Consider the following 27,856-nt stretch of genomic DNA (forward strand, 5'->3'; position numbering starts at 1 on the left):
ACTTCTGATGCAGATTTTGGTCTTGAGAGACACAAGAAGCACACATTTGAATTGAAGCGAATCACAGCTACTGAATTGATTTTGCATTTGTCTGTAAACAAAGCATGATAAATAACGAAAGGACATCACGAAGGGCAGATTTATGAGAAACATTCAAACAACTCCCAAACTTTGGCATATCTCTGATAGAAATGTACAATTTATTTTCTTCACAGGTCTATGAATATATACGCTCAGCATGACATAAAAGCTAAAATTGTGTGTGTTAGAGAATCTGACCTATACTTTTCACAACGTTACAGATTTGCTCCTATTATTCGTGACCTGCATAATTTTTCATTCTTATTCACTTTATGAGTTTCTTTGAATAAACGTTACCAGTTTTAAATTGAATTTGGAAGCCCAGATTTGAGATCTAGAGATTTAAAAGCCCCGCTGTATATTTCCGACATCATGTTGAAACATTACATTAAGCATTTTGTTGACTAACCTTGTATCCCACCGGTAAATCTTGACAGTCCTGTGTACAGCCACTGACACGGCGGTTCAGACATTCATTGACGTTACAGTTTTTCTCATCCGAGCGATCTCCACAATCATCTTTCAGGTCACATAAAGCCTTCTCTGATATACAGCGGCCATTTGAGCACATGAAAAATGAACTGTTGCATAAGCTCTCTAGAAGAAAAACGAAGAGAAGAACAAAACAAATTAAAGATGAAATGCAAAGAAAAACAACAAAGACTTTTCCTCAAATTGAAAATGTAAAAATGCTTTTGGAAAAACATGAATTTGATTGGACTCCTCAAAGCTAAAAGGCATAAAAGCAGAATTCAAGCCAAGTGTTATTTCAAGCTTTCTGTCACCGGCGGTAAGTGCAAAGCTTTTTCATAAATTCTCGGTGCGCTCAGGTTAAAAAAAAAAAACCCCGCAGGTCAAAGTTATCCACTTCAGCCCACTGCTTTTATCCGTGATGTTCCTTGGCCACTTGTATTCTCAGATGTTCAGTAAAGGCCCACATCCATAAAGTCAAACATATTTCAGGTAGAGCTTTACAGGGTCATTACCGGCAGCGAGGCATTTGAGGTTGAGAGGCAGCTCATCCGAGCGGTCAGGGCAGTCTGGGTAACCGTCGCACTCCCACTGGGCGCTGAGCAGGCATCGGCCATCAGCGCAGCGGAACTCATCCGGCCCACACGAGCGGTACACTGCATGAAAAGGGGGCAATGTAAGCATAACAGCAGACTATCCTGCCCGACATCCACTGAGACCCTGAAGGGGTTAGTTCAGCCATAAATAAGTCAAGACATTATCGCTTAGTACTTACCTGCAGGATTTCTGTTTCCTCCATAGACTTAGCTGAACTGTTCAGGCTAGTCATTCTGTATGTTATATTATAGTATCAAAAAATGACAATTTAGCCTGTTAAGCTCCAAAAAGGTCAAAAAGTGCTAAAAAGGTACCGCAAGATGAAAGGTACTGAAGCATAAGAGGCGTTAGAGAGGCAGGGCAAATGGGATTTTTCAGTATATAGGTTTTGTTCTGCACTCAAAGTATTATCAAAATATCATCCATTTTCATTGCATGGACAAGAGCGGCCTGCAAAGGATTTTGCAAAAATTAGTTTTTATACTTGTGTTTACATTAAATGTCAAATTTGTATTGGTTCTTTGCAAGGGGAAAAAGCTAGAAACAAATACGAATACCACAAATATATGCAGTATTGCTGTGCATTTACATAACATACACATTCATCAATATAATCACTAGATTTCCTGGTGAATTTCTTTTCTTACCAATAACTAAAGAGCTCAATAAAGCCTAAGGCTGACAGGAATTTTAATTGACGGAGAAATCTTTCAATATTTCCAATAAAAACATCACATTTTTACTATTTCGCTGTTGAATTTTGGTGCCATATAGTACGTTTTCATATATCAATAATATAACACAGAGGCAACAACCCCGTATCCAGTGTGGACAAAATGTAAAATTATAATGCGTTCTATTGTCTTTTGTCGCGTCACATCCTGGTGCCGTGTCCGGTGCAGACACGGTATAAGTTACTAGTGTCGCCAAAAAGAACAGCAAGTTTCGTTTTTCAAACCGGTTTGATGAGAATTTTAGCTATTTGCAATCGTTTCAAAACGGACCTAAAAGCCAATGTTGCAGTTTCATCCTGGGCTGGGTTCTCAAACTGAAATCAACATTTTAACTTATGAAAATGACATGAGATTTATAGGAAAATCGAGTAATTAAAGTAACAAATAAAAATGTGACTTTGTGTGACGACTTAGTTGTTGTGCGACAGTTTGGTCTTTGAAAACAATATATACACATATACAACAAACTATACAGTATTTCACTGTTTGGGAATTCATAAAATATCTAAAACAAAGATGCTTACCACATTCGACCGATTCATCTGAACCATCTCCACAGTCGTTGTCATGGTCACAGACGAAGCGCTTAGGAATGCAGCCTTTGTTTAGACACCTGAATGAATTCTCGTCGCAGGTATTATTTGGAGCTGGGGGGTAAACATAAAGACCTTGAGCTTAATTTATTACTCGTAAGAATCTATTTACCTTGGGGAAGCACACATATCAGTCGAACCCATCTCTGTGGTTACAAACACATCAAAAAAACATTACAAACGAAGGGGCTCTCTCATTCTTTCTCGTAAATCCTGGCCTAAGCACGTATCAAATAGCCCATTATAATGAATGCCCAAAAAGTCTCCTAGAGCAACACTTGAAGAGAACGTTCATCGATAGCACATTGACATGCAGAAGACATTTTAAACAGATCAATGGGAATATTTACCACAGCCGGCCGCCGCGAGCTCATCGCTGCCATCAGGGCAGTCTCTTTCCCCGTCACATAACCAGCGTTTGGGAACACAGGCGTACGACCCTGGACAACTGAATAGCCCTGGAGCGCAGGTCACCGAGCCTGGACAAAATGATGTTAGTAATGCACCATTAATTGTTCCTCAGGACTAGTAATTATAAATGATAGACACTAACTCATTGCTTAGTTGGACGTGAAGAGAGTACACAGTAAAGCAGAAATGCATACAGCAGAGCATTCCGCTGTTGCTTGGATCAACTTCTGGAAATATTTTTTATTTAATTGCATTTGCTGTTATTATGCACAGGGCAATATCATTAATATCACGCCGACGTTTCATTACAATCCAATTAAACAAATATTTACCACAAACCTTAACTAATATATCACAACATAATTGCACTATTATAACTGGTTCGTTTATAATACTTATATCTAATTTAGTCTGTAAACTCAAATCTTTAAAAATGCTGCCATTGTGACATGACAAAATTTTTTAAAGGTATAACAACCATGAAAATGTAGAGGGTTCCTATAACATCGAGTTTGTGAGATTTGGACATGGTGCAAAGAAATATTGGTCCGGTGTACGAATTTTTGCGGCATCTAGATGTGAGGTTGCGAATTACAACCAATGGCTCCCTCCACTCCCCCTCGCGAGGCACTACGGTGGCTGACACAAGACTTAGATGTCGTTATTCTTATACTTCTTTGCCGAAGGAGAAAACGCAGTTTGTCCGTTAAGGGCTACCGTAGAAACAACGTGGTGAATTCCACCCAAGGCGACCCGCGGTGTATGTAGATAGAAATGGCTCATTCTAAGGTAATAAAAACATAACGCTTCATTATGTAAGGCCTCTAATGTATATTATATAATATTTTTGTCAATAGATCCTCAGAATAAATTATACACTGGACCTTTAAACTTAAAACACTTTACGACAGAATGCATTTTTATTAATTCCCAGCCTTTTTAAAAAGTACTGTCTCAATCACTTTAGAGTAACTTATTGTAAAAACAAGTATTGCTTAACAGACTATTAAAACATGAGCTCTGCTGTAAGTCATTTATGCTAGAACGCACTTACCAACATACAGGTCGAACATCACCCCACCAAATTAATATTCATGAGCCAAGTTGATAATGTCCCCCCCCACACTCTACGCCCCCAGTTTTGTGAAATGGAAACGGTGTTGATATACATACCACAGAGATCCAGGCTTTCATCCACACCATCTCCACAGTCATCTTCACCATCACAGAGCCACTGTTTTGCAATGCACTTGTTCTTTGAACAAGCAAACTGGTTCCAAAGACAGGAGGAGTCTATCAACAAAGCAAATTGAGAGCCATAAATAACAGCCCTTAGTAAAGGGCAAGCACCATTTACAGCTCATCTAAAGCCGAATGCTTTTAGAGATTGTTGCTTTCTTTCTAAATTACACTTACATCACTAGTGTTTCTCTTGCTCGCAAAACACACAATTAGCATTGACAAAACTGACAAACTAAAAAAAAAACATGCTAAACTAAAGATTATTAGCTTACTACCTGTTAAAACATAAAAAAAGTCAATAGGAAAGAAAACCGCCAAGGTCAAGCCACTTCAAAGAGTCTTTAATGATGCTGGTATAGTACATTTCCACATGTACCTTTTCATTTTTCATGCATGTGCATATCTCAGTTATATCTCAATATGTAAATGTTATTCTATACTATATTATGCCTTTGCATGTGCAAATGTCATATGAGAAAGAAGATGAAAAGAGAGATGACACATGGTGTACATCGAAGCTGTGTTTTTTCCCTCTCAATTCTATTCTAGACAGACCACGTCTGCCAAGAGAGTCAGAGCGGTCCACTCCTGGGGTTAGACCATGGAGAACGAAATTAAGGGTCACAGCAGGACAGATTGGTCTCAAATTCCCACGATTCTCATTGAATGCCTGATGCTCTCTCACTGTATCTTCAGACACCCTATCTTCCTTCAAAGTGCTGATGGCGAGCAAACTTGTTATGTCATGGGATGAAAAAACTCCTTTCAATTTCCAAAATCTGCACAAGACAGCAGCGGAGATGATGATGTGCAAGATCAGGAACCTGAGGTGCCTCAGGAAGACAATGACTGGTTTTAGATTGTGTCTGCAGATATGATTCAGGAGATCAACTGTGTATAAATATATAAAAAAATAAATTGTGTTTATTACATATATGTTATACAGCCGCAGAAAAAAGAGACTTACTATTAATATGTGTTTAGGTAAACATTTTGTTTCATTCTGTCAACTACTCATTATATTTCTCCCAAATTTCCAATAAATGTTTTTCTATTTGCATTAATGAAACATGGAGAAACAGGTCGAAATAACAGAAAATATTATCTTTATCTTTTCAGACCTCAAATACTGCAAAGAAAAACGTTTATACTCTCTTTAAAGCAATACATTAGTAATATTTGTATAAGTAAAAATTTCAATTTTTATGTGTCTTGTCATGTTGTCAGTGTTTCACATTGCTGTTGGATGACTTTGTCACTCCTGAGGTTTCATTTTGTTGAAATTCAACAGACGCTGGCCTGGAATGGCCAAAATACAACCGCTGCTTAAATGAAGCAGCCTTTTATTGGTCTCTTTAATTTTTCCCGCAACTGTATATGTATGTTCACCCATAGGTGAAGATAAAAAGACCATAATGTGGTCTGAATCAGTCTATCCTTCTGTCTGTCCACCCATTGGTCTATCCAACCCGAAAATTCTATACAGCCTTTTTGTGAGCCTTATATGATTTCAAGAATCCAATTATTTACATATGCATACGCCTCCAAGGGCACACTTGCGAGTCAATATCGTTTTTGTATCACCTGAAAATGCTCCTCTTGACCTCTGTATTAGCGGCCGAATTGGTTTCTGCATTCGACGCCCGTCTCAAGAGGCTGGCTGTAATCTCTCGCTCCGCATGAGAAATCAAGCGGAGTAAAAGCAATGGGAGGCTAATACCATCCATGCTTACCGCACTGGAACTCATCTGCACCGTCTTCACAATCCTTCTGCCCGTCACACAGCCACACACTGGAGATGCAGTTCCCGCTGGGGCAAGCGAAGTGGCCTTCTGCACATTTCTGCCTGTGGGAGACTGCGACAGTGGGGAACAAACGCGTTTGATTATGGAGAGCATAAATAAGTCTAAGATTTGCTTAGCGTTGTGAGAATTCAGATTCATTATTCCCTCCCTAATAACGCACTCCCAGGCAGATGAAATCTTTACGTCATGCAATGCTCTATGGAGCTATAAGAGCGTAAACGTGCTTTAGCTTCATTAAAAGTACATCTCCATTCAAACAAGTCTACTCGGATCAATTCCACATATTATTTTTGTTTGAAACAACTGACACGGTAATTAATAATTAGGCAGAACCTACCAAAGCTCATTTTCAAGCCACCTTTTCATCAAGGGTTTTGAAAGGCTGCGGTCTACGAGCATTTCAGTGTCTGCCCTTCACAAGTCTGACAATCACAAATAATTATTCATCCGCCTTCTGTGTCTTTAGAGACTCTTCAGGCACGGAGAAATATAGACAGGGGCTTGACTCCGCTTCATTACACACTTTATAAATAGTGTTTCGACAAAATTAATTCGATTTTAATGGAAGCTGGCTTCCTCGAGCTGCAAGGCTAACACAAGCTGAGAGTCACAATGAGCGTTACCCTGGCAGTTCGTCTCGTCGGCGTAATCTCCGCAGTCATTGGCACCGTCGCAGAGCCAAGACGGGTGAACGCAGAGAGAAGTCGTGTTACAGCTGATGAAGGCCTTTTCTGCTACGCCCATTCGGTAAAAGTGTGCGCAATCCGTGTGATCTGGGAAAAGAGGCAGAATTCTTTCATGAGGTGCCATGAGATGATGCAACAGCAGTGTTGGGAAAACTACTTTAACTAGCTTGTTTGGCAAGCTCATGTTTTAGTGTTAGTTTACCCAAAAATGTGGATCCGAACAACGGTGGAACCCATTGATTTGAATTAGTTTTGAAAATGTATACTAGTAATGATGGGAGAAAGAGAGTGTGTGCTGCTTTAAAACACAGACAACACTGTCTTACTGCAGTTCTTCTCATCAGAGGCATCGGCGCAGTCGATGACCTGGTTGCACCAGGAGGACATTGGTATGCATGTTCCATCTTGACAGGATGACTCAGACGCAGCGCACGTGACATCTGGAACAGAGACACTTCATTTGGGAGACTAAAACACCTAGAGATCAATTTAAACGAATGAAATACTGTGTGCTGATATTTGTTTGATATGCACTGCAATTCACTGCCGACAACAGGTTCTTCCAAATTGCTCCAAGGAAAATGACTTGCGAAATGCTTTCACGGTTTGAAAAATGAGTGTCATTTAGAGATGGTCTAACATGGTCCGAAGCTAACCTTTGCTGTCTATTTTCTTTTTCAGACAGCAACAAATAAATAAGTGAAAAGTACATGCAATGATAGTAGCATCAAATGTTGAACACCCACTGTTACAAAAGGCCTCGTCCGAGTTGTCGCCACAATCATCCATTCCGTCACAAAAGCGACTGTTAGCCACACAGCGGCGGTTGTAGCAGGGACGATGACCCTTTCTGCAGCTCCTGTTGTCTAGCGATACGGAAAGCAAAAACAAAGCAAATCTTTCACATCGGGGTGAGGAAAGAGCTTCATATCTTCTCTCTTATTTACTCTTGCTGTTGCTCTGGGCTTATTCCCATTTGCGCTTCCATTTGAAAGCAGTGAGGAGAACTGGCTCATTTTTATTAGTCTGAGGCTCATGGGAATGGAACTGCCAACTTAAACCAATTCGGTGTGCTTACTGCTTTCACAGTGGGTGAGGAGAGTACACACAGAAAAGGCTTGTGATCGCCCACTTACCACAATATTGCATTTTCTCATCTGACTTGTCTTTGCAGTGGGCGATTCCATCACAGGTTAGCTGGTAGTCTATACATTCCCCATTTCCACACTCGAACTCGGTGTAGATGTTGCAGGAGGACGTTTTGGCTGACAAAGCGAACAAAAGAAATGTTGTTCATCTACAATTTACCTGATCAAATTATGTTTTTTTCGTCTGCAACAGATCATTTAAAGAACATTTGAAACTCCGGATCCAATATTGCACAGTCAAATTTATTTGTCGTGGAGCACAAAACTATATGTGGTGTTTTTGAATGCTTATAAACTCAAAACTTTCTTAATAATTACATCAAATTTTCATTTGTTACATGAAAAAACATAACAAGGTCTTAATTTGTCTTCTCAAAACCCATTTGAAAATGGTTTGAAAAATATTCAATGTCACATCACACAAACTAAAGTATATATTAAATGAAAGCTCACACTCTCAAGAATTTAACTGTGTATTTCACAGATCTAACGCAATTGATACATTTAGACGGGTTTCTGTTCTTTTTCTTTTTTATCAATTTACTCCAATGTATGTGAGCATAAGAGCTGAACAATTCAATAATACATTTACATCATTTTTTTACATGGCAAAGGAATTACGGCAACAGTACTATGCTAGGGAGTTGTGAGTGGTTTCCATGAGTGTTGCTAGGGTGTTCTGGGTGGTTACAAGGTAGTTGTTTAGTTGTTATGTCATGGGATGAAAAAACTCCTTTCAATTTCCAAAATCTGCACAAGACAGCATGGGAGATGCTGATCTGCAAGATCAGGAACCTGAGGTGCCTCAGGAAGACAATGAATGGTTTTAGAGTGTGTCTGCAGATATGATTCAGGAGATCCATTTACTGTGTATAAATATATAAAAATATATGTTTAATTACGTATATGTTATACAGCCGCAGAAAAAAGAGACTTACTATTAATATATGTTTAGGTAAACATTTTGTTTCATTTTGTCAAGTACTGTTGCTAGGGTGTTCTGGGTGGTTACAAGGTAGTTGTTTAACGGTCCAAGTCTAAGATATTCTAGATATCTCTCTGCTTCTCTTTTTAATGCAAGTTTATACATATTTATTTGCTTGATTCATCCTCCAATGATATTTATCTGTAAATATCTGTATGAGTGCCGTGCGTATCCTGGGATCTAACCCATAGCCTTTGTGCTGCTAGCGTAATGCTCTACCAGTTGAAATACAGGAATACCTCATTAAACATGTAAACTAAATGCTGGACAAACTGAAGTAAACCTCTCATAATTTCATGACTTTCAAGTGCATTCTGGGATAGAGAGAGATCCTGACAGCCTGAGGAAGCACAGCCCTACTTACACACACATCTGTTGTCATCGAGCAGTATCCGCTCTCCTCGGCAGCTGCAATTGACTGTGCCATCTGGAGTAAGGAGACACAGGTCACCACATCCACCATTCAGATTCCTGCATGGAGATAGCTCACCTGTGAAACAGAGGGACACGGGGACACCAGGTACACGCCGTGTTTAAGATAAAAAACAAGCTAAAAACATTATGTTAAACAATAAGCCAACAAGAACTCAGGGAAGAGTCACACCGAAGTCTTTGAAGTGTGCTTTCTTATAAACTTAGGAACAAAGCCTGAATTGGTTTCTTAAAAAGAGCTGACTAATAAAATGCACGGAAATATACTGACATTGCAGTGGGCTCATTAGGAGCTTATTCATTGAATTTCCTGGAGCTCCTACAAAGTGCAATTCCTAAGCAAAAAAGTTGTTCAAAATGTAAAAACTGCACTATTTCTTCCCTGTGTTGAGCTGTGAAAGTCACAGCAACGACAACTTAAAAAGTGATAGTTCACCCCAAAATGAAAATTATTTATAATTTATTCATAATTTACTTTAAACCTGTATGACTTTCTTTCTTATGCAGAACACAAAAAAAGATATTTTAAAGAATGTTGGTAACCAAACAACGGCTTTTGTGTCCGTACAGAAGAAGTCAAAGAGTACTGCCGTTGTCATACAGATTTGAAATGATAAGAGGGAGAGTAAAGGTCTTTCCACACACACAGTCGAAATGTTCGTATGCGTTTTTCGTATTTGGCGCTTGTTTGTGTGTTGTCTATGAATTGTCGAAACGCCTCTCAAAATGCTTGCTACAGATGCAAAAAACGCAAATCGAACCCAGTCTGAATTGCTTTATGATGGACAAACTTATCAGAGGCAGTGTGTAAATGTGTTTGACGCAACGTGAGGTAGAATTTACTTTTTAATGTGTGGAAATTTTTTACGCACATTTCGGACTCCATGTGCAATGGGCAATTCGTTTTTGGGCCCTGACCATTGCCACTATACATATGTGCATTAAAGAGGAAAACCAATCAAATGTTAAACGAACTGTAGACAAAGTAAGTGGGTGCTTCCTTACATATAAAACAAATCAGACTGTCTGTAAATTGTATGAATTCAGACATTCGTACCTCCAGGGTTCTAAAAATCCTCCACACCTACACACAGTCTTCAGCATCTCTAATTCACAGTGTTATGACTCAACAGACGTACCGTATGGTAATGAACCACAAAAGAAAAGGTTGTATGTTAACTTGGCACAGGGTAAGGTAAAAGTGCAGTTGTTCTTAAGAAGTTCACACTTTGTTGAACACAACAGCAGTCGACTGCAAATCTGTGTTTGAAAGAAACGTATCTCGCGTTGCAGACTGATAAAGTTCTTTTGGTAAAAATTGTTAAGGGCAGTCTGCGGCACTCATACAGCATGATCAAACAAATGTAAGGCAAGAATCCCTCGCAGCGGGTGGAAGAAACAGTCAGGAGCCTCTTAAACCAATTTCCCAACGTCCCACTTTTCATATTCGCGACAGTTCATAGCTCCCCTGCGTCTCCTGTATGTTTTTTAAATAAATTATTTCTCTGGATTTGTTTGGTTGGTTGCTAAATAAGATCACTATAAGCAATCTTTCCTACTATTCCTTAGAAAACTAAAAGCAGCCCTGCCAGTAAAAGCTCGGCTGTGAAATGAACGTATGATAAACAGATACAGAAAGTTTTGGAGTCCAAAATACTTACAGTTATTGGTGTCTTTGGCAACTGCAATAATTCCCATTGGCTGGTGAGGAATATCAGCTCGGAGAACTTTAGTATCTCCTCCGGTGAACTTGTTGGTACGTAGCACAGCCCGTCGGGTCCAGTCAGACCAAAAAATGTAGTTTCCATGGATAGCAAGTCCAAAATAAGTGCCAGGTCCTGATCTTACAATAACCTACGACCAAACAAACAGGTATCAGTTTATGAAGTAAACATAGAAGGCAGAAAAACAATATCAGCCAATATTCCCCTTTAAGGGGAAGTATGACTTTTTTTCTTCTGTGGAATACGAGAGATATTTTGAGACATGTGGTTTTATGTCCATACAATGGAAGTCAATGGGGTCCAAAGTTGTTCAGTTACCAACATTCTTCTAATATTTTTGGTGCTCTGCAGAATATTTCCAGAGATTTGCACTGACATAAATACTTTTAATTTTTGGGTAAACTGTCCCTTTGAGGTAAGTCAGGTCACTAAGTGGCCCTATAGCCTCTAGGCAGCTGTTTTCTATATCAGCAAAAGTCATCCAAGCACTTGCTATCTGCATAAATGAGAAAAACATAACATCAAAAAATGTTTTACAAACATGTCATCAATCCGCAGATAAAATGAAATATTGCAGCGTTTTTTGTAAATAGTGTTTCAATGTGGGTCATTCTCTTTTTACAAATAGTGTGCCCTCATAAACCTCAGTGAAAATCTGAAAATGCACTTCCGTCCTGTAATGACTATCCATCTGCGAAGCATGGAAAATGCAGAGAAAAAGGAAAGCCACGGCCACTATGTTGCCTTTTCAAAAATCCCTTTCACTCGGAAATGCGTCACAATACCGAAGTAAAAACGATCGCAACTTCCTGTTCACCGGGACTTTAACTCCACTGTGATTCCTCCCATTAATCTTTCGAAAAGTGACCCATCTCCTCCCTCCAGTATACACGTACTATGTTTAAAGCCACCTGCTCAACGCACATGAATATCTAACGCAGGAGCAAACCAATGACTTACAATTAATAAACAAGGTCTAAAAACACACTCCGAAGACCACTGGAAAGTCTCCGTGAGGGGCTTAAAACTAATGTGTTGGCATAGGACACCCGCTCCAAAGAATCCCCCAGCAACCAGTTTAGCCCAGATCCTGCGAGTGTTAATGTACGTGTCACGGTGACGGACATAGATATACATCAAGCGACTCCTTCAGGGAGTTACCGGGCTGTGGGGCGGGGGGATGTCCCACGGCTCAGGAGACCCAACCATTAACAGGTACGCATGTATCCATGATCGCATTAGCCCTGCCACCACGGTGGGAAAAATAGGACAGGTGTTGATTGAGAGAGCCCAGCTTGAGCAAACAACAACTGGAGATCTCAGAGTGGGGAGCGCGCCAGATGGTTTTTGACGGAGCATATTGATTCTGAATTAAATTTAGGGGTGCAAGCGTTCTGCTCCAATACTAATTATCTCTATTTATCTAATCAAAAAGATGTTGAATAGAGTTTTGGGCGGACAACTATACAGTAGCTACGGTACATGTGTTTGTCCACAGTTGTGATGAGCTATTATGAAACCCTGAAGGAGTAACAATCCTTTTTGCTCAGATAGTTTAATGTAAACGATGGCGCCGACAGCGCAACAGATTGGCTCCCATTCAGTTATGTAACTGCGCGAAACAGCCTAACCATGCGTACGGTTGAGCTTGGATTCAGCATCACCACACAATCCCCTTCAATAACACCAGTTGGGAGACTCAAACAGCAAGGCAATTTGCCAACAGTCATGTTGATTTAGTTTTGCTTAATTCTTCACAGTTTAATTGGCTAGTTGATAAGCAGCCCAGTAGGAGCCTCAAAATAAGCTTTCATTACCACTAGTGCTCTTAATTGGGGGGTTGAAGAACTCTCGTAAACTCTTTGGTGTGACGCTTCAAAGTGGATAATTCTTTTCAATTAAATTGATCTTGAGAAGGGTCAACAGATTTGGCACGAGCGGGAGCTAATAACTCCAAAGGGTGGTCCGTCCTTTGGGTGGTCATCAAGTCATTATCATCAAGATGATGTGACCCGGTGAAACGGCCAATTGAGGTTTACGTTTCAGACATAGTGTAGGAAGCGCTCGGTAGAATGCCACGACGATTAAAAGTATTTGATTGAACATCATCCTAAAATTACATCATACGAATTGTGATAAACAAACAAGCAAAGAAGTAAGGAAAACAAGATCAAAACGATAACAAAAGCAAAACGTTTCAAGACGTAAAGTATATTTGTCTTGTTTTCCAGTAAAAATATTTGTTGAAGTCAACATGAAATCTAAATAACAATTTGTTATGGAATATTACAGTGTTTATTATAATTTATTTATATTTGAGATTAACTTGAGGCAAAAACTTGTTTTAAACTTAAAACATAAAACAAGATGGCGTAAGCTACTGTACATTTTGTGAAAACAGTTTTTTCATGTGCAATTCTGCTGTTCAAATAAATTCATCTTTTGTTAGTGTGTTAAATTATTTCAGAGCTTCATTTAAAAAAAGTATTTATCACTTTGCGCCCCTGTGTCTTAATAATCATTATTTTGGTGCACTCATTTGTAGATTTTTGGCCATTTGACTGTTTTATTTAAGTCATAAATATTTTGTTTTGAGAAATAAATAAATATTTTGAAGGATGTGTACTGTTGATATGTTTACCAGAAAAGAAGAAAAAAAAGTATTTCAGCAAACATACCCATGAGGTTGAATGTGGTCAGGCAAATTTTTATTTCTTAGAATCCCTCAAAACATCTTTGAATTGAACAAAAAGCCTCCTACTCACATGTCTCTGGGAGCCGTCATATTCACATCGTTCAATCTTGCCCAGGGTGCCATCAGAAAAATACAACTTCTCTGCTTTATGGTCAATGGTGAGACCGTTAGGAGTGAATACATCCGTGCTAATGATGACTTTCATATTGTTCCCCGCAAGAGTGGAGCGCACGATACTGGCCCGCTGCTCGTTCCAATTGGTCCAGAACACGAGGCTTCAAAATACATTAAGGCGAGAGAATTAAATGGATTTTACAGACGACAATATTGAGAATTCAATACCGCCACCTGTTTTAATACACCTGCTGTATGGCATGGGGGATTTTCATCGATTTCATAAATAATAGTAGAAGGAGAGGCCCTTAGGACCTCTTTGACGTTTCCTTTAAAAAAATTCCTTTCACAGTCCACGTCCACGGGCTAATTGAAAATTAGTGATACATGCTGACATTCTGTGTCGATGAATCATTTCAGGTTAGATTGTAATTAACAGCTTAAGTCCATTTGAAAAAGTGCCAGATAACCAAGTAAGCATATCCCCTCCAAGGTTGAGAGTTTAATGTAGTCGGTGAACTCAAGGTTGGCACATATTTCTGAATATCAATATCTCACACAGGGATATATACGTAGGTGAATATGCTCTGTCTGGAGAATCGCTAGACCAAGAATAAAAATATTCTCTCCGCAACCAATTTCGCTCGGTGCCCCGCGCATCTGAAGAGGTCAGACTAATTAAAATGTTTTCCTTCCTTTTTTGATTGACATCGGCATATGCTTTAAGATTTTTAGCGCGTGACAAATCAATTGCTCTCGATTTTAAAAGTCAATACATTTCCTCCAGACATAAAAATCAATGTGGTTTTACATTTCACGTCAACGAAATGATTTTTCTAAAGATAACGTCCGCAAAAGCGCTATACACTGGAGGCACGGTTTAAGGACAAAAAAATTAGCTTTCCATAGTTACTAGGGAACACAAGTGACGGTAAAAATATGTACCTTGATTAAGAGCATCCATCAAAATACATGAATATAAAAACAAAGATAAAATAAATGAATTGCATGCGACTGAATTTTAGTTCTGGATACACTTTTTAAAAGCACTCTATGTAAGTGGTCAGTATTGCATCAAATTCCTCTTCAGAGAGAAAGGAAGTAGCAACAGCTTTATATACCCAACTGACCAATTACATTCACTCACTTTTGACATTCATCTAAGGCCAAAACGTGGGGGTGGTCATCCTCAGACATAGTGACAACGGTCTGCCTGGTGAAGGCTCCATGTCGGCTCTGGTCTACTGTGTGTCTGCTGATGCTTGAGGTGGTGGTGCTTGTCCAGTAGATTGTATCCCAGGAACGATGGTAAGCCAAACCCTCAACTGAACCCACACCTAGAAAAAACAAAACACACTGCAATGTCAATCTGTACAGAAGAAAAATAGCCTTACCAAAGAGCGTTCCAACATAATTTATGCTATAACATTAAATGTTTTTCTGTTTGAAAGCTATTAGTTTCAGCAATTGATCAACAGAATATTACTCTTAAAACATATTCAAATCCATTAAGAAAAATCTCTCCTTAAATATGCCCAGACAATGCAAAAACGTCAACAGATTTAACTTACAGCAGTTATGATTTATCATGATAGTACCTTTTTTATATATAGACCCATTTGAAATCATTGGTCTAGAACTTCCTGTTTCAGTTTATTATTTAAAATTTCATATATATTTTCACATATTTGACATCAGTATCAATGTTGGTTGATTTTGTTCTAACATCCGTGTGTGAGAAAACTGAAACAGAAAGTGCTTCTAGACCATGGTTTTCGTTCTGTTAAATGGTCTATGTAACCCATTACTCAATGATTTTTATATCCCTGTCCCATATCGCATACACATTATGTAATAATGAAAACATTATAAATAACCATTTTATTTCCAAATAAAATGGTCATGAAATTCTTTTGTTTGGTTTTCTTTTATGTCTTAAGACAAAATGTAAAATGACAACTATGTTCAACACGCCTTTTCTCACAAATTTGTTGTTTCACAAAGAAATTGATCAACCCCCCGGAGTCGTTTCGACTTTCTTCTAAACAAGAAAGTCGTATCTGGTATGAAAAGAGTTGAGTAAATAATGACAGAATTACAATTTTTGAGTGAACTATTGAGGCTAAAAGATGATTCTCTGTGAAACAATTGAGAGAAGACTATGGTAGTCCATCACTAATAAATCATTCACAATAGAAAGTGGCTGACAGATTGCGCTGCAGAAAGTTGTTGGAGAGGCCAGAGAGTAATTAACAGGGGATGTATGACTTCATTAGGGAAATATGGATTATTAACATCCTTACCCGATCCCACTGACAGGATGTGAAGCATGTGTGTGTGTTAGCATACGCGTCTAAGTGTGCGGTTAAGGTGTCTGAGATTGGCTTTCATCTCTAGAAGAGAAAGTGCAGCTCAAGTGTGGAGACGCCATTAAAACCTCTAGCTGAAACATCTCTGCTTCACTCGGAATGAGGATCTCATGTTCAAACGAATAGAGGTGGAGGAAAACTGTGTGAATGTTACAGTGCGGCAGACGTGTCGTGACAGTCGGTTGAGTGTCAGGGAAGTGTAGGCTGAACAAAAAGGTTGAAAATTCCAACCTCCAAGGCAGGGCCGGCTCTAAACATCTGGAGGCCCTAGGCAAGATTTATTTTGGAGGCCCCTCAACCTTCTAGAATAAATAAAGTATTTTATTACATTGTAAAAAATGTAACAATTTTAACAAGTTAATGATATTATCATAAAATCTGTTTCAATTTGAAATTGCTCTAAACTAAAATTAAGGGCAGTCCGGATTAAATTTTTATTAGATTTTTTTGCAATAATTTATAATAACAGCCATTACGTTTCCACTTTTTTGGAAGAGTTTAGTCTACTGTATATATTTAAAATGGGATTTTGATGACTTAAAATCAGTTAGCTGTAGAAAAGTGTTTATTCTCTTAATACATTCAGAGACTGGACCAATGGACTTTTTTGCTGGGCTGGTGGACAAGTGTACAGGGATACTGTAGGTGTGCTTCAAAAGAAAGAAAGAAAGAAAGAAAGAAAGAAAGAAAGAAAGAAAGAAAGAAAGAAAGAAAGAAATAAAGAAAGAAAGAAAGGATGACAGACTTATCTTATTTCACCATTTGATTTTACTATCAGGTACAGTGGGTCTGTTTAACAGTCCGGTAGCATTTTAAAAAGAAACTGAATAATGTAGAAATGAAACACTGCTTCACTGTATAAATAAAATAAAAACAATGCTTTAACAGATAGAAAACTTCTTTAGTCAAGAGCAGTTCATGATTTTGTATTTTGTTGTTTCATTATCATTGACGACAAAAACAGCAGTAGGTTTTTAGTCTATACATAAGGAATAATGGAATACATTATCTGAAATGAGACAGTGTGATCACAACACGACGCAAAGCATAGATACAGTGATATAGATCCGACTGTATAATTTCATTTAAGACCCAATGGACTGCTTTCGTGTGTTTTTGACATAACCTTGTATTTCACAGTATATAAGATGCGCAAAAAGTCACAATAGAAACCTTGCTTGTAGCTTTGCGCTGTATAAGAACTGACGTCTGTGTGTAAACTTCGAGTGAGGAATCGATAGAAAGTTTAAATGGGCAGGCGTTTTAAAACACAAATAAACTTTTGTGATGACAAACAATATCAAAGACTGTAAAAGAGATATGCGGTTACATGCGTCACACGAGATGTCGGGACAGGTGTCTACCACTTTTTGGGTGAAGTATCCCTTTAAGAAGAATTTTATTAAAGGTTTTCACCATTGATAGGTCAGATGTCAATATTCGGTGGTTAAAATACTGTACCTACAGTTATATAAAGTTTTTAAAGGTCCAATGTGTAATTTTCTGAGAGGATCTATTGACTGAAATGCAATATAATACATATAACTATGTCTTCAAAGGTGCATAAAGAACTTACATAATGAAGCGTCTTTTTTACCTTAAAGCTTGAGCTATTTCTCTCTACATTCACTGCAGTGCTAGGAACTCACCATGTTGTTTCTACAGTTACACTGAATGGACAAACTGCTCTACAGATCTCATTTCATAAATACGTTATCTCCTTCAGCAAAGAAGCAAAAACGTGACCACACCTTTGTCCGGTGTCAGCCACCGTAGTGCTTCGAAAGGGAAGGGTGTAGTACGCAAATGGTTGCAATTCGCAACCTCACTGTTAGATGCCGCTATTTCATACACTGGAGCATATAGCTTGCCACAGTCAAGTATCCATAACGGTACATATTATTCATAAATTGATTATTTTGTCATCTATGAAGAGCCATTTCTATTATTGCTTCAGGTTTGTATATTTTAATTCACAGAAATTCTACAAAGTATGTGCCTAAAAAACATGAGTCCTTATTTGTCACATGCATAACAGACAAATAGTCTTCTCAAAACAGAAAACATGCATGCTTATATATATAAAACTCTATGTAAAGAAAATCCAAATATTGGTAATAATTACATAAATTCATTTGAAAAAATTAGACTGAAAATGTAACATTTTTAACGCTGGAATTGCCCAAATGTGTCAAAAATAATAAACTGTTGCTTAATTATCGACTAATCATCCAGTACATTTAATTTATTTTCTAAATTAATATGCACGTTATGCATACTGGATAATGCTTTCATATCAAAATGCATATTTCGTAAATAAAATGTTCATATATCATGAAAAATAATTTTAGTATCATTTATAACCATTTATTTCAATCAATCATTTATAATCATTATGTGTAATCATTGTAGCATTCTAAGGCAGCACATATAAAACTGTATATAGTTAACTTCGGCTATTATCCATGACTGTGTTTGGAGCTTCAATATCTTATCAAGCAGTATCTGGAGGTAGAAATTAATTTTGTATATGCATTTTTTTTACTGATGATTGATTTCATCCGTTTCTTCTGAGAAATAAGTTCTGACGTTATTAAATATTTGCTTGGTTATCTCTAAAGCTCCCTTTAATTAATTCTAGATTACCAGACGTGATGTTCTGGTGCCTCAGAAGCCTGTCTGAAACTTTTCCTTAAGAAACTACTTTCATGCAAGAACACTGCACTGACTAGGCAGAAATGTAGAGCCCTTGTCTCACTGAAATAATCGATATCAATTATAAAAAAACGTACCATTTGAACCCGAATAATGACGTTATGGATTTTGAATTTGAAATAACAATGCGAACTTCACAAACACCTGAAAATATGCATGCGTCTGTTTTCTATGCGTGGCTACAATGAAAAGAACAAACACAGGCACATTTGGCTCATTACATCGTAACTGGATAATGCACAGTCGTAAGTCATATTTGGTTTTCATTGTGGACCACCACCAGACACTTCTATCGACCGCGGCAGAAGTGCCTGCCGTATGCAGCGTACACGGAGAAATCAATAATCATATTCTGAACTTTCCAACAACAGTGACAGGCAGGATCTTGACAAATTTCACCCCCTTTCCATTCATATTTCTGTTACAGTTTGCGGACGGCGGAAATGAGACGAGCGATTTTAATCCATCAAAGGTGGGGACACGGAGAAAGATTCAGTGTTTGAGACATCTTTTTTGACAGTTAAATTGGTCCCATTTAGTGGAGGAAAAATGGAGGTAGCGATTATAACACTTTTACAAGATGTTGGATGCATCGAACCCTGTACATCAAAAGCATCGCCACTTAAGGTTTCCAACAAATGGCCTTTTACAAATAGCTGCTAAGAGACTGGAATGGTTCTGGCGGCAGAACATTTAACAACACGCGGGCGACCACGATGAGTCTGCATCAGGACGTCGACAGGCTTAAAACAAACAAACAGCCGGATCTGTAGAAACAAAGCTTTGCTGCACATCTTTCATGGCAGAGAACGATTGTCAAGAAGTTTTTACTATGGAAACAGCGACGTATGAACACCCTAAATCAAAGATGAGCTAGACTTACCATCAACTACGACTTGTCTTCCCGACCAATCATCGTTGATCATCTGAATGTTCCCGAAGTGGATGTCGCTGAAGAAGATGCGGTTGCGATTCGAGTTCTCCTGACGGTAGTCGAAGGCCAGGGCGATGACGTTCTTGAAGTAGTCCGGGTTCTCGAACGGCTGAAGGGGGGAGTTGAGATCGCTCTCGTCTGACAGGTGGATGCTTTTCAAGATGGTTCTTTCGGAGTAGAGAAGATAGCCCTCGTATCTCTGGCAGGCGAAGCCGTCTTCGGCCAAGTAGCCATGAGCGCAGGAACACGTCCTTCTACCGCTTCCAAGGTGAAAACAGAGCTGCTGACAGCCTCCGTTACTTCTTGCGCAAGGGTTAGTTCCTGCATATGACAATCACACAAAAACGTCGCTGGATGAGCTGCTATTGGCGATAGTGTTGTGCAACTTGTAACTTAAAGTCAATGGTTTTGGTAAATAGATAAAAACATCAGTGTGTCTAATGTGTGTATACTGTATATGAAAGCCTGAATATTTTCAAATTGTCATTTATCAATATGTTTTTCTTGTATATAAAAAAAATTTTTAATAACTAAGTGACACTACAGTACATCTTATCTGAGAGTTACGATTAATTTCTATTAATATTAATTTATAATAATCTTTTATTGTATAATAATTGTATTAAATATGCAATTTAGACAAACCTTTATGCTTTAACTTGCCAGCTAATGTAATCTACTTGTTTTTTCTCTTGCTTGTTATCAGAAATGCGGATGTGTATCGGAAGTTAAGTTTGGACCACAAATGTGCAGTAATCGCTTTGAGACCGTCTATATAAAGGATTTTATTGTGTGTTTTATGATTAGTAAATGACAACCAATAATCTTGAATGAACTTAGAAACCATATGTGGCATTAAAGAAAGAAAGTTGAAACCTCAACCTTTCTCCCGGCCTCTGTTAAACACTTTCACATCCTTCAGGTTGACGCCCAGACCACTTCTCATTGTGACGGCGTCGCTGGCATCGTTCTTGAATCCGCGTCGGATGGAACCGTTGGCGTGAGCTCTGCCACAGACAGCACAGTGAGAAACTCTGACATCATCAGCATAATCGTGGCAGTTATCTAATTAAAACCAGCAGGGCTCATCGGAATACACAAGAAAGCTGCTTTAGCAGCCAAGTTGGAGAAACGTCACCTTGCCAGTGGCTCACACCCTATTTACATAAGGCCCGCGAACGACATAACGGTACGGCAGGTCTCATAATAACCTTGCTCGCACGGGGTTAATCCTTTGAGACCGTAGCAGCTGGCTCCGCGGGCCACTTTGGAGAGCGTAGCACTTAGTAAAATAATAAATTACCTGTCAGACCAGTAAATGTAAGCCCCGAACACGGCCACCGAGAACAGGTCCACATTGGCGGCTGACAGTACAATCTCTCGGCCCTCCCCGGTTTCAAGGTTGATTCTCTCGATCTTGTCGGTCCTGGCGTCGCACCAGTATAATCTATTTTCCTAGAAACCAATTTGAAAATGCACATCAGCGGCTCTTCCTTTGAGCGGCTCCATTTTATCAGCATCAGAGGAAGAGAGATGGCAAGTCGAGCGAGCAAGTGGAATCACAACACCTTAGCAGTTAGACGACTCGGGTGTTGGAGGGCGACTGTCCGGCAGGGTTTAGCTCCATCAGTAGTCAAACACAGCAGGACAGTGGCCCTCCAGAGCCGCTGCCTTACCTCATAGTCGATGGTGATTCCATTTGGCCAGGCGATACCAGAACTGACCAGCGTCACCTGATCTGAACCGTCCAGTCGTGCACGACCTATGCAAGGATTTTTCCCCCACTCGGTCCAGAATAAGTAACTGTATATAGAAATACCAGATTCAGATTACCAACAAATAAACATGTTTTAAAAATATTGGTTATAAGGGTGTTTCTTTAATTTGGGATTCTTTTAAAGGATGGTTCTACATTTTAAGATACATTATACTTTTTTTGCATTGTATATCTATAATTGCTTGAGTTGAAAAGCTCAATCTGATATTGAATTTCACTCCGCTTAAAATCATAAAACATATAGTTTGCACTTAACTTTGCAAAGTGCGGTTAAAAGACAATTAAAGTTGAATCAAACTTAAGTTTTATATCATGATCTCGGAGCAGCTGTAATTGTAAAATTCATCAACCAAACTTAAACGTATAGTGTAGAATCTTTTGACTGATCTATTGACAGAACTGCAATATAATATACTTTTTTATATTTTTGATTACCTCGGAAGAGCTATTTCTATCTACATACACCCCTTGCATGGAGTTTGTTATGTTGTTTCTACAGTAGCCCTAAACGGACAAACTACTCCACAGAACACATTACGTAAATACGTTAAAAAACATCTTTGTTCCGTGTTAGCCAAAAGCGTGCTTCGAAAGGGAGGAGGGAGGGGTGGAGTGGAGTGAGCCGTTGGTTGCAATGCACGACCTCACTGATAGATGCCGCTAAATATCATACACTGGACCTTTAACTGACTGTTTAACTTAACTTATTTAACCTTTTTACCAGACTGTTATGTTGTTTTACTTAACTTATTTAACTTTTTTACCAAGAAATTCACAGCAACCGTAATAAACACTATCCTTTATAATATCACACCAAAATTCACTTTAAGGGTCGATTGAGGCCAATATCTTTTTGATGCCAAATTATAAAGGTGCCACAAAAGGTTCTTCACCACAATGCCTTTTTCTGTTTGTTTCACCAAAGAACCATTTAATCAAAGGGTATTAAAGGATCCATTTTAATCTTACCTTAATAGAGTCTAAATAACCTTTTTTCACCAAAGATAACCTGTGTAAAGCAGTGTTGATGTTTAAGGTTCTTATGGCATTGTTTAGTACCTCACTTGTGGCTTAAAGCATTTGTTAAGCTGCTTTTACGCTTTTACTTTAAAAAGCCCTATGCAAATAAAATGTTTAGACAAAAAAAGTTTGACAAAGTTCATTAATCAAAATATCAAGCAGTCCGAAGTGCCCCTAACTGAAGAATCACCCCTAACTTTTGTCCCACCACCAAGAAAATGTCATCCAAAGTTTGATAACCCCTATGAGGAAGAGACAGCTTTTATAGCCTCAAGCTTGAATGGAAAGCTGTTTTTCTGGATGCCTGGGATTTAGAGGCTACACACTCCTGATTCTGTCTGCTGCGATCTGATAATGTTGGACGAAATAAAACATCTCGTATGCCTGACACGTGTCTACTAGCGGCATAATTCTAATTCCAGGGTGTAAACATCAAATTGAAGGCAAATGCAGACAAATCTGTCAAGAACTGAAACACTTTATCCTGACCCCATTTACAGAAACAATCCCATAATGGGGCACAAGAACTACAAAATGGGTCTCTGGTTTAATGGAGACGCATATCTGCTGGCCTTAAATTCTTAATTTGGCTCATTCGCAGAGGCGAAGACGTTTTAAAAGGCAATTATGCTGGCGAAACAGCAACAGTCAGATCACGAAATGTATTTGACCTTCAAGGGTTGAAGTGGCATTCTGGTATCTCTCCCTGGAGCTCATCGTATTATCTGCTCTAATGCATGTGTGTAGTTCCCTAAAATTTACTCAGTAATTTGCCAAATTTCGGATATTTCCAAGCATCTATATTGAGTACAGAATAGCAGACGAAGCTGAAATTGATCTGTTGCCTCTGAGGTCTCAAAGGAGTCACGTACCCTCTCTGTGGATGCACTGCAATGGCTCTTGGCTGATCCAAACCCTCTGATATCACCACAGACCGATAGAGACCGTTCAGACGAGCGATTTCAATGAGGTTCAGACCGTGATCTGTCCAGTAAAGGTTACCTGGCGAAATAGGCATCATTTTGTAATGGTAATCGCATAATGTAAAGCTTTAAAGATGTGATGTGAGCCATGTCATTTATTGAGGCAGTATCAGTAATGTGCAAACTGTTACAAAATCTAAGTGTTTAGTGCTTCTACATTTCAGAATTATAAAAATAAGGAGATCGGCAGCAGATGGTTTGATCTCTACATCAAGTTGAATGGGGATACATGGATAATATAGAGATCTACAGTATTTTGAATAGACAAATATTGAAAGATTTATTTTATATATTTAATATGTTCATACAGTATATTCAAAGCAGTCTTTAAAACATCCTCAACTCACAAGAGTTTACCATTGCCTAGACGTTTCGTCTTGTATTGTCCATGTAATGCAATGTAAATAATGTTTGTGTCTAACCAGCGATCCAGTCAACTGCAATGCCCTCTACTCTGTTGATTCCGGTGGTGATGACATCCTCTCTCCATGTCTGATCTCTCTTGGCTCTGGAGATACGGTTTAAGCCCATGTCTGTCCAGTAAACTGTGTCATTGCCTGTATAAAGTTAGAATTTTATGAAAAGCAAAATTTATAAACCGATTTGTGTCAATGTATCATGACCATATCATATCTTTTAAATAAAATAAAATAAAAGGACTTTGATCGTATGTTAATTTACCTTATTTTATGTTAACAACAATCACTAATATAATAGTAACCTTATGATTATGATAGAAACTAAACTCATCCTCAAAAACAACAAACACTTTGTAGGAAACAAATCCATTGTGATTAATATTGTCACTGGCTGAAAGATTATTTTGACAGACGCAGGTTCTAAATAAAGCTCATATATTCTTCCCTACGCCTGAATGTGGCAAGAGTAGTAGTGTTTATTGTGTTTATCTGTTAACACTGAATTCACACTCAGCTAACGGATCTTACATGTGACAGCAGCCAGCTGGAAGTCTCTCATCTGTTTTATGCTTCAACAAGCTGCCTCTTAATAACATGCAAATGGTATGCATGTGTAATCAGCTGTCATAGGCTGAGGAGGGCTGGGGTTTTCTTTACCTGAGATGAGGGGATGCTGAATGTTCGAACAGAACTCTCTGACCATCTGCCTCTATGCCTCTCTTGCTTAGCTCAGCAATTCTGCCTTTTTTCCCTAGCCACACACTGTGTAAAAAAATGAACTGTCCGACTAATGAATTTTAGTTGTAGTACTTTTATTTATTTTTAACAACATAACTAATTATACATAAGATGATGCTAACAGTTTTAACAATAATATATATATATATATATTTATAATTACTATAGTAATGATTATTTTTCATTGTAGTAGAATAAGTATAGTATTATTCATATTTAATAGTAGTATTGCTAATGTATATAATATTATTAGTATATTGCAAGTAGTAGTATGGTGTACTATAGTTAGGGGTGACACAATATACCAGTATTGACAATAATATGTTTTGCAACAGTTGCCTTATGAACCACTTTTCCTTCCTAAACTCATACTTTAGTTGAGATTTTTTTGCCACAAAAAGAAAAAACACAAATTAAATTAAAGATGAATTTGACTGATTTTAACATTTATTTCAATGATTATTGCATCTTTTGAATAGGCATTTGAATGTTTTTAGAGTGATAAGCATGTGCTGAAAACATGAATGTGATTATATTTTAGTAGTAATAACATAACTAATAATAATAACAATAATAATTATTATTATTGCTATTATATTAACCATTTTCTGTTCAGGATTTCTTTGGGCGGGGCTAAAAAGGGGGATCGATGACGCAACGAAGCGTCCGAGTAGGCATGGCCTTCCCTTTTCACTAGATCGCCTAGCACTAGGCGTCTGCTCAATCACAAGCTCATGGTTGCAAACTCTCACGCGCATGCTTTCATGCTCTCTCACGCTCTCACTCGCCCAACTAAACAAATCTCACGCCAAATTACAAGCAAACGGTAAGGCAGACGCGAATGGACGGAGGGGAATAACGGCGAAACGGAAGGAAGATCACTGTGCGTGATTGCGACGTGCTTCAGTGATAATCTATTGATGAATATTGCGCGCATAGACTCTTGCGTGTTGGAATAGAAATCCTCACATAAAAATCTTCACATAAACCTACTGGGGACACAGGTTGAGCAATTTGAGTGGTCGTGGCTTCAGCACCAACAGCGGAGCGTTGGCATACCACCAAGATTTTGAGAACTTATTTTATTTACGTGAATGTTTTTTTCTCCGTTCACATTTGGCTGGGTGGTTAATAACACACTTTTCTGTTGTGTGATGAACTCAGAACACATATGTTAATGTCACTTTACCCGGAATTGAATAGTTTAGTAGAATGGCTTAAATGGACTGCATACTGAAGGAAAGGTCAGGTCTGACCGGCCACATTTAAATGACTATAGTAGGCGGACATGCTTATGTGTTTGCATGTGAACATGTTTATGGAATTGTCTCAAATCACTGACTGTTGAATGATAATTTGGTGCCATCACATGTGAACTGGCCCATCTTGACACTCTTTATTTATGCCACCTGTCACTATGAAACGCTCCCCTCCAAACAGGCTGGATAATCTGCATCAAACTGCTGTCAAATCAACCTCTTCTGCAGAATGAATAATGCATGGTGCAAGAAATCCCCTTGAACACCAAACGACTGGTGAATATCTAAAGTACTATACTGGTTCAGGTCTCTCAAGCTTTAAGTAGCTCAGACTCACAAGATATGTTTAAGTTATAGTATAAGTTGCTTATCTGTTCTGTACAAGATCTGTCAGTCTAGTCAGGTTTGAAACCGTGGAACCATTGATCCGACAGGAAACAACATTTAAAAACTGCAGTGGAAACATGTGTTACATGTCTTATCTTTCTTTTAAACACAGCAAATTCAGAGAGAGCTTCTACACGCTGGAGAACAGAGGGGAAGATAGCAAAGAACTGCAGTGTTTGTACCTGCATGAAAGTCTACGCCAACAGCAAACAAGGCGCCGCTGATGGGCATCAGGGTCTCGGCATGGTCACCGGGATCCAGTGAGATCCCTCGTATCCCCTCATGAAAAGAGTACATCAGAAAGGAACTCAGACCTGTGACACACAACAAAAAGCAAGAGGTGATAAAAAGGGAAAAGTCAAGCTGTTTTCTTTGGGCACATTTCACAAAACAAGCAGCTAAACAAAAAGGGAAGTGAACTGTTGCAGTGGAGAAAAATGAATCATGACAACTGGTTGGGGGCAGCAACCTACCTTCACAAGAAAGACGGTCACTACGCAGATTGTAGCCAATGGTGCAGGCACATGTGCGAGTGTTTTCAGATGTGGGCAGACAGAGCTGCGAACATCCGCCATTGTTTAACTGACAGGCGTTCCTACCTGAGAGACGATGAAGAGACATGTTAAAGAAATCCAAAAAATCCTTTCATCATTTACTCCGCTTTATGTCATTCCAAACCTGTATGACTAACTTTCTTCTGCAGAACACAAAAGACAATATTTTGGACAACGCTGGTGACCACATAACACTGGACACCATTGACTTCCATTGTATGGACACAACACCACAGACATTTTTCAAAATATCTTCTTTTGTGTTCCACATATTGAAGGTATGATATTATAGGTATTGAACCACATAAGAATGAATAAATGATGACATGGTTATTTATTTATTTTATTATTATATGTATGTGGGGTGAAATTTTGGGGTTCCTTTATGTTTTACAAAGAAAAGCAATACATTGACATGTTCGGCCTTGTACGCTTATGCCAAATCGCTTATACCAAAAAAGCTTTCCTGTTAAGTCTTAACGACTTCATATTCTTCATGTAACTAAAGACTTCCTCTCATCTTAATTGTATAAATGTAAGTGCAGTGAAACTGCACGACTGTGTATTAGCACAAGCTCTAGGGGAAGTCCAGCTTACCCATCAATGACAGTAATAAGACAGGTCTGCATTATGAATAGAGATGCTAATTGCCGCTAGAGAAATTCAGAGTCTGGATAGATTTACATTTGAAGTGGTTTAATGGTCATTCCTTATTCAAGCTACTGTATATCATTAATGGGTCTGCCATTAGTGTGAATTATTCGACAAAACTCACGAAACTAAAATCACATTATCTGAATCTCTATGAATATGCTCGGGATATTATGTTAAATAAAGTTAGAGATCAAAAACAATGTACAGAGTAAAATTAACTACATTCATGCATTTGGCAGACAATGATATTCAAAGTGACACATTCACGGTATACGTTTTTTTTATGTCTGCGTGTGACTTTCATCTTCTTCAACAACCTCCATTGGTCA

The 27,856-nt window shown here is 38.5% G+C and overlaps 1 protein-coding gene across 1 annotated transcript in view; it reads right to left on the bottom strand.

The window, feature by feature from the left end:
* Positions 1–27,856, bottom strand: part of lrp1bb (low density lipoprotein receptor-related protein 1Bb) — a gene marked incomplete at its 5' end in the record, with an annotated part of 226,997 nt that overhangs the window by 43,675 nt on the left and 155,466 nt on the right. Inside the window, 22 exons of the mRNA XM_079463519.1 lie at positions 491–678; positions 1,068–1,208; positions 2,408–2,530; positions 2,827–2,955; positions 4,061–4,180; positions 5,863–5,985; positions 6,558–6,707; positions 6,947–7,060; positions 7,367–7,486; positions 7,757–7,885; positions 9,118–9,243; positions 10,847–11,039; positions 13,675–13,879; positions 14,866–15,055; positions 19,686–20,057; positions 20,619–20,743; positions 21,040–21,191; positions 21,413–21,539; positions 23,406–23,535; positions 23,939–24,073; positions 26,502–26,633; positions 26,793–26,918. Coding sequence (XP_079319645.1) covers positions 491–678; positions 1,068–1,208; positions 2,408–2,530; positions 2,827–2,955; positions 4,061–4,180; positions 5,863–5,985; positions 6,558–6,707; positions 6,947–7,060; positions 7,367–7,486; positions 7,757–7,885; positions 9,118–9,243; positions 10,847–11,039; positions 13,675–13,879; positions 14,866–15,055; positions 19,686–20,057; positions 20,619–20,743; positions 21,040–21,191; positions 21,413–21,539; positions 23,406–23,535; positions 23,939–24,073; positions 26,502–26,633; positions 26,793–26,918 — 3,350 coding nt within the window. The remainder of the gene's footprint in view (positions 1–490; positions 679–1,067; positions 1,209–2,407; positions 2,531–2,826; positions 2,956–4,060; positions 4,181–5,862; positions 5,986–6,557; positions 6,708–6,946; positions 7,061–7,366; positions 7,487–7,756; positions 7,886–9,117; positions 9,244–10,846; positions 11,040–13,674; positions 13,880–14,865; positions 15,056–19,685; positions 20,058–20,618; positions 20,744–21,039; positions 21,192–21,412; positions 21,540–23,405; positions 23,536–23,938; positions 24,074–26,501; positions 26,634–26,792; positions 26,919–27,856) is intronic.

Source organism: Barbatula barbatula (assembly GCF_947034865.1).
Source record: "Barbatula barbatula genome assembly, chromosome: 9".
Classification (NCBI taxonomy): Eukaryota; Metazoa; Chordata; class Actinopteri; order Cypriniformes; family Nemacheilidae; genus Barbatula; species Barbatula barbatula.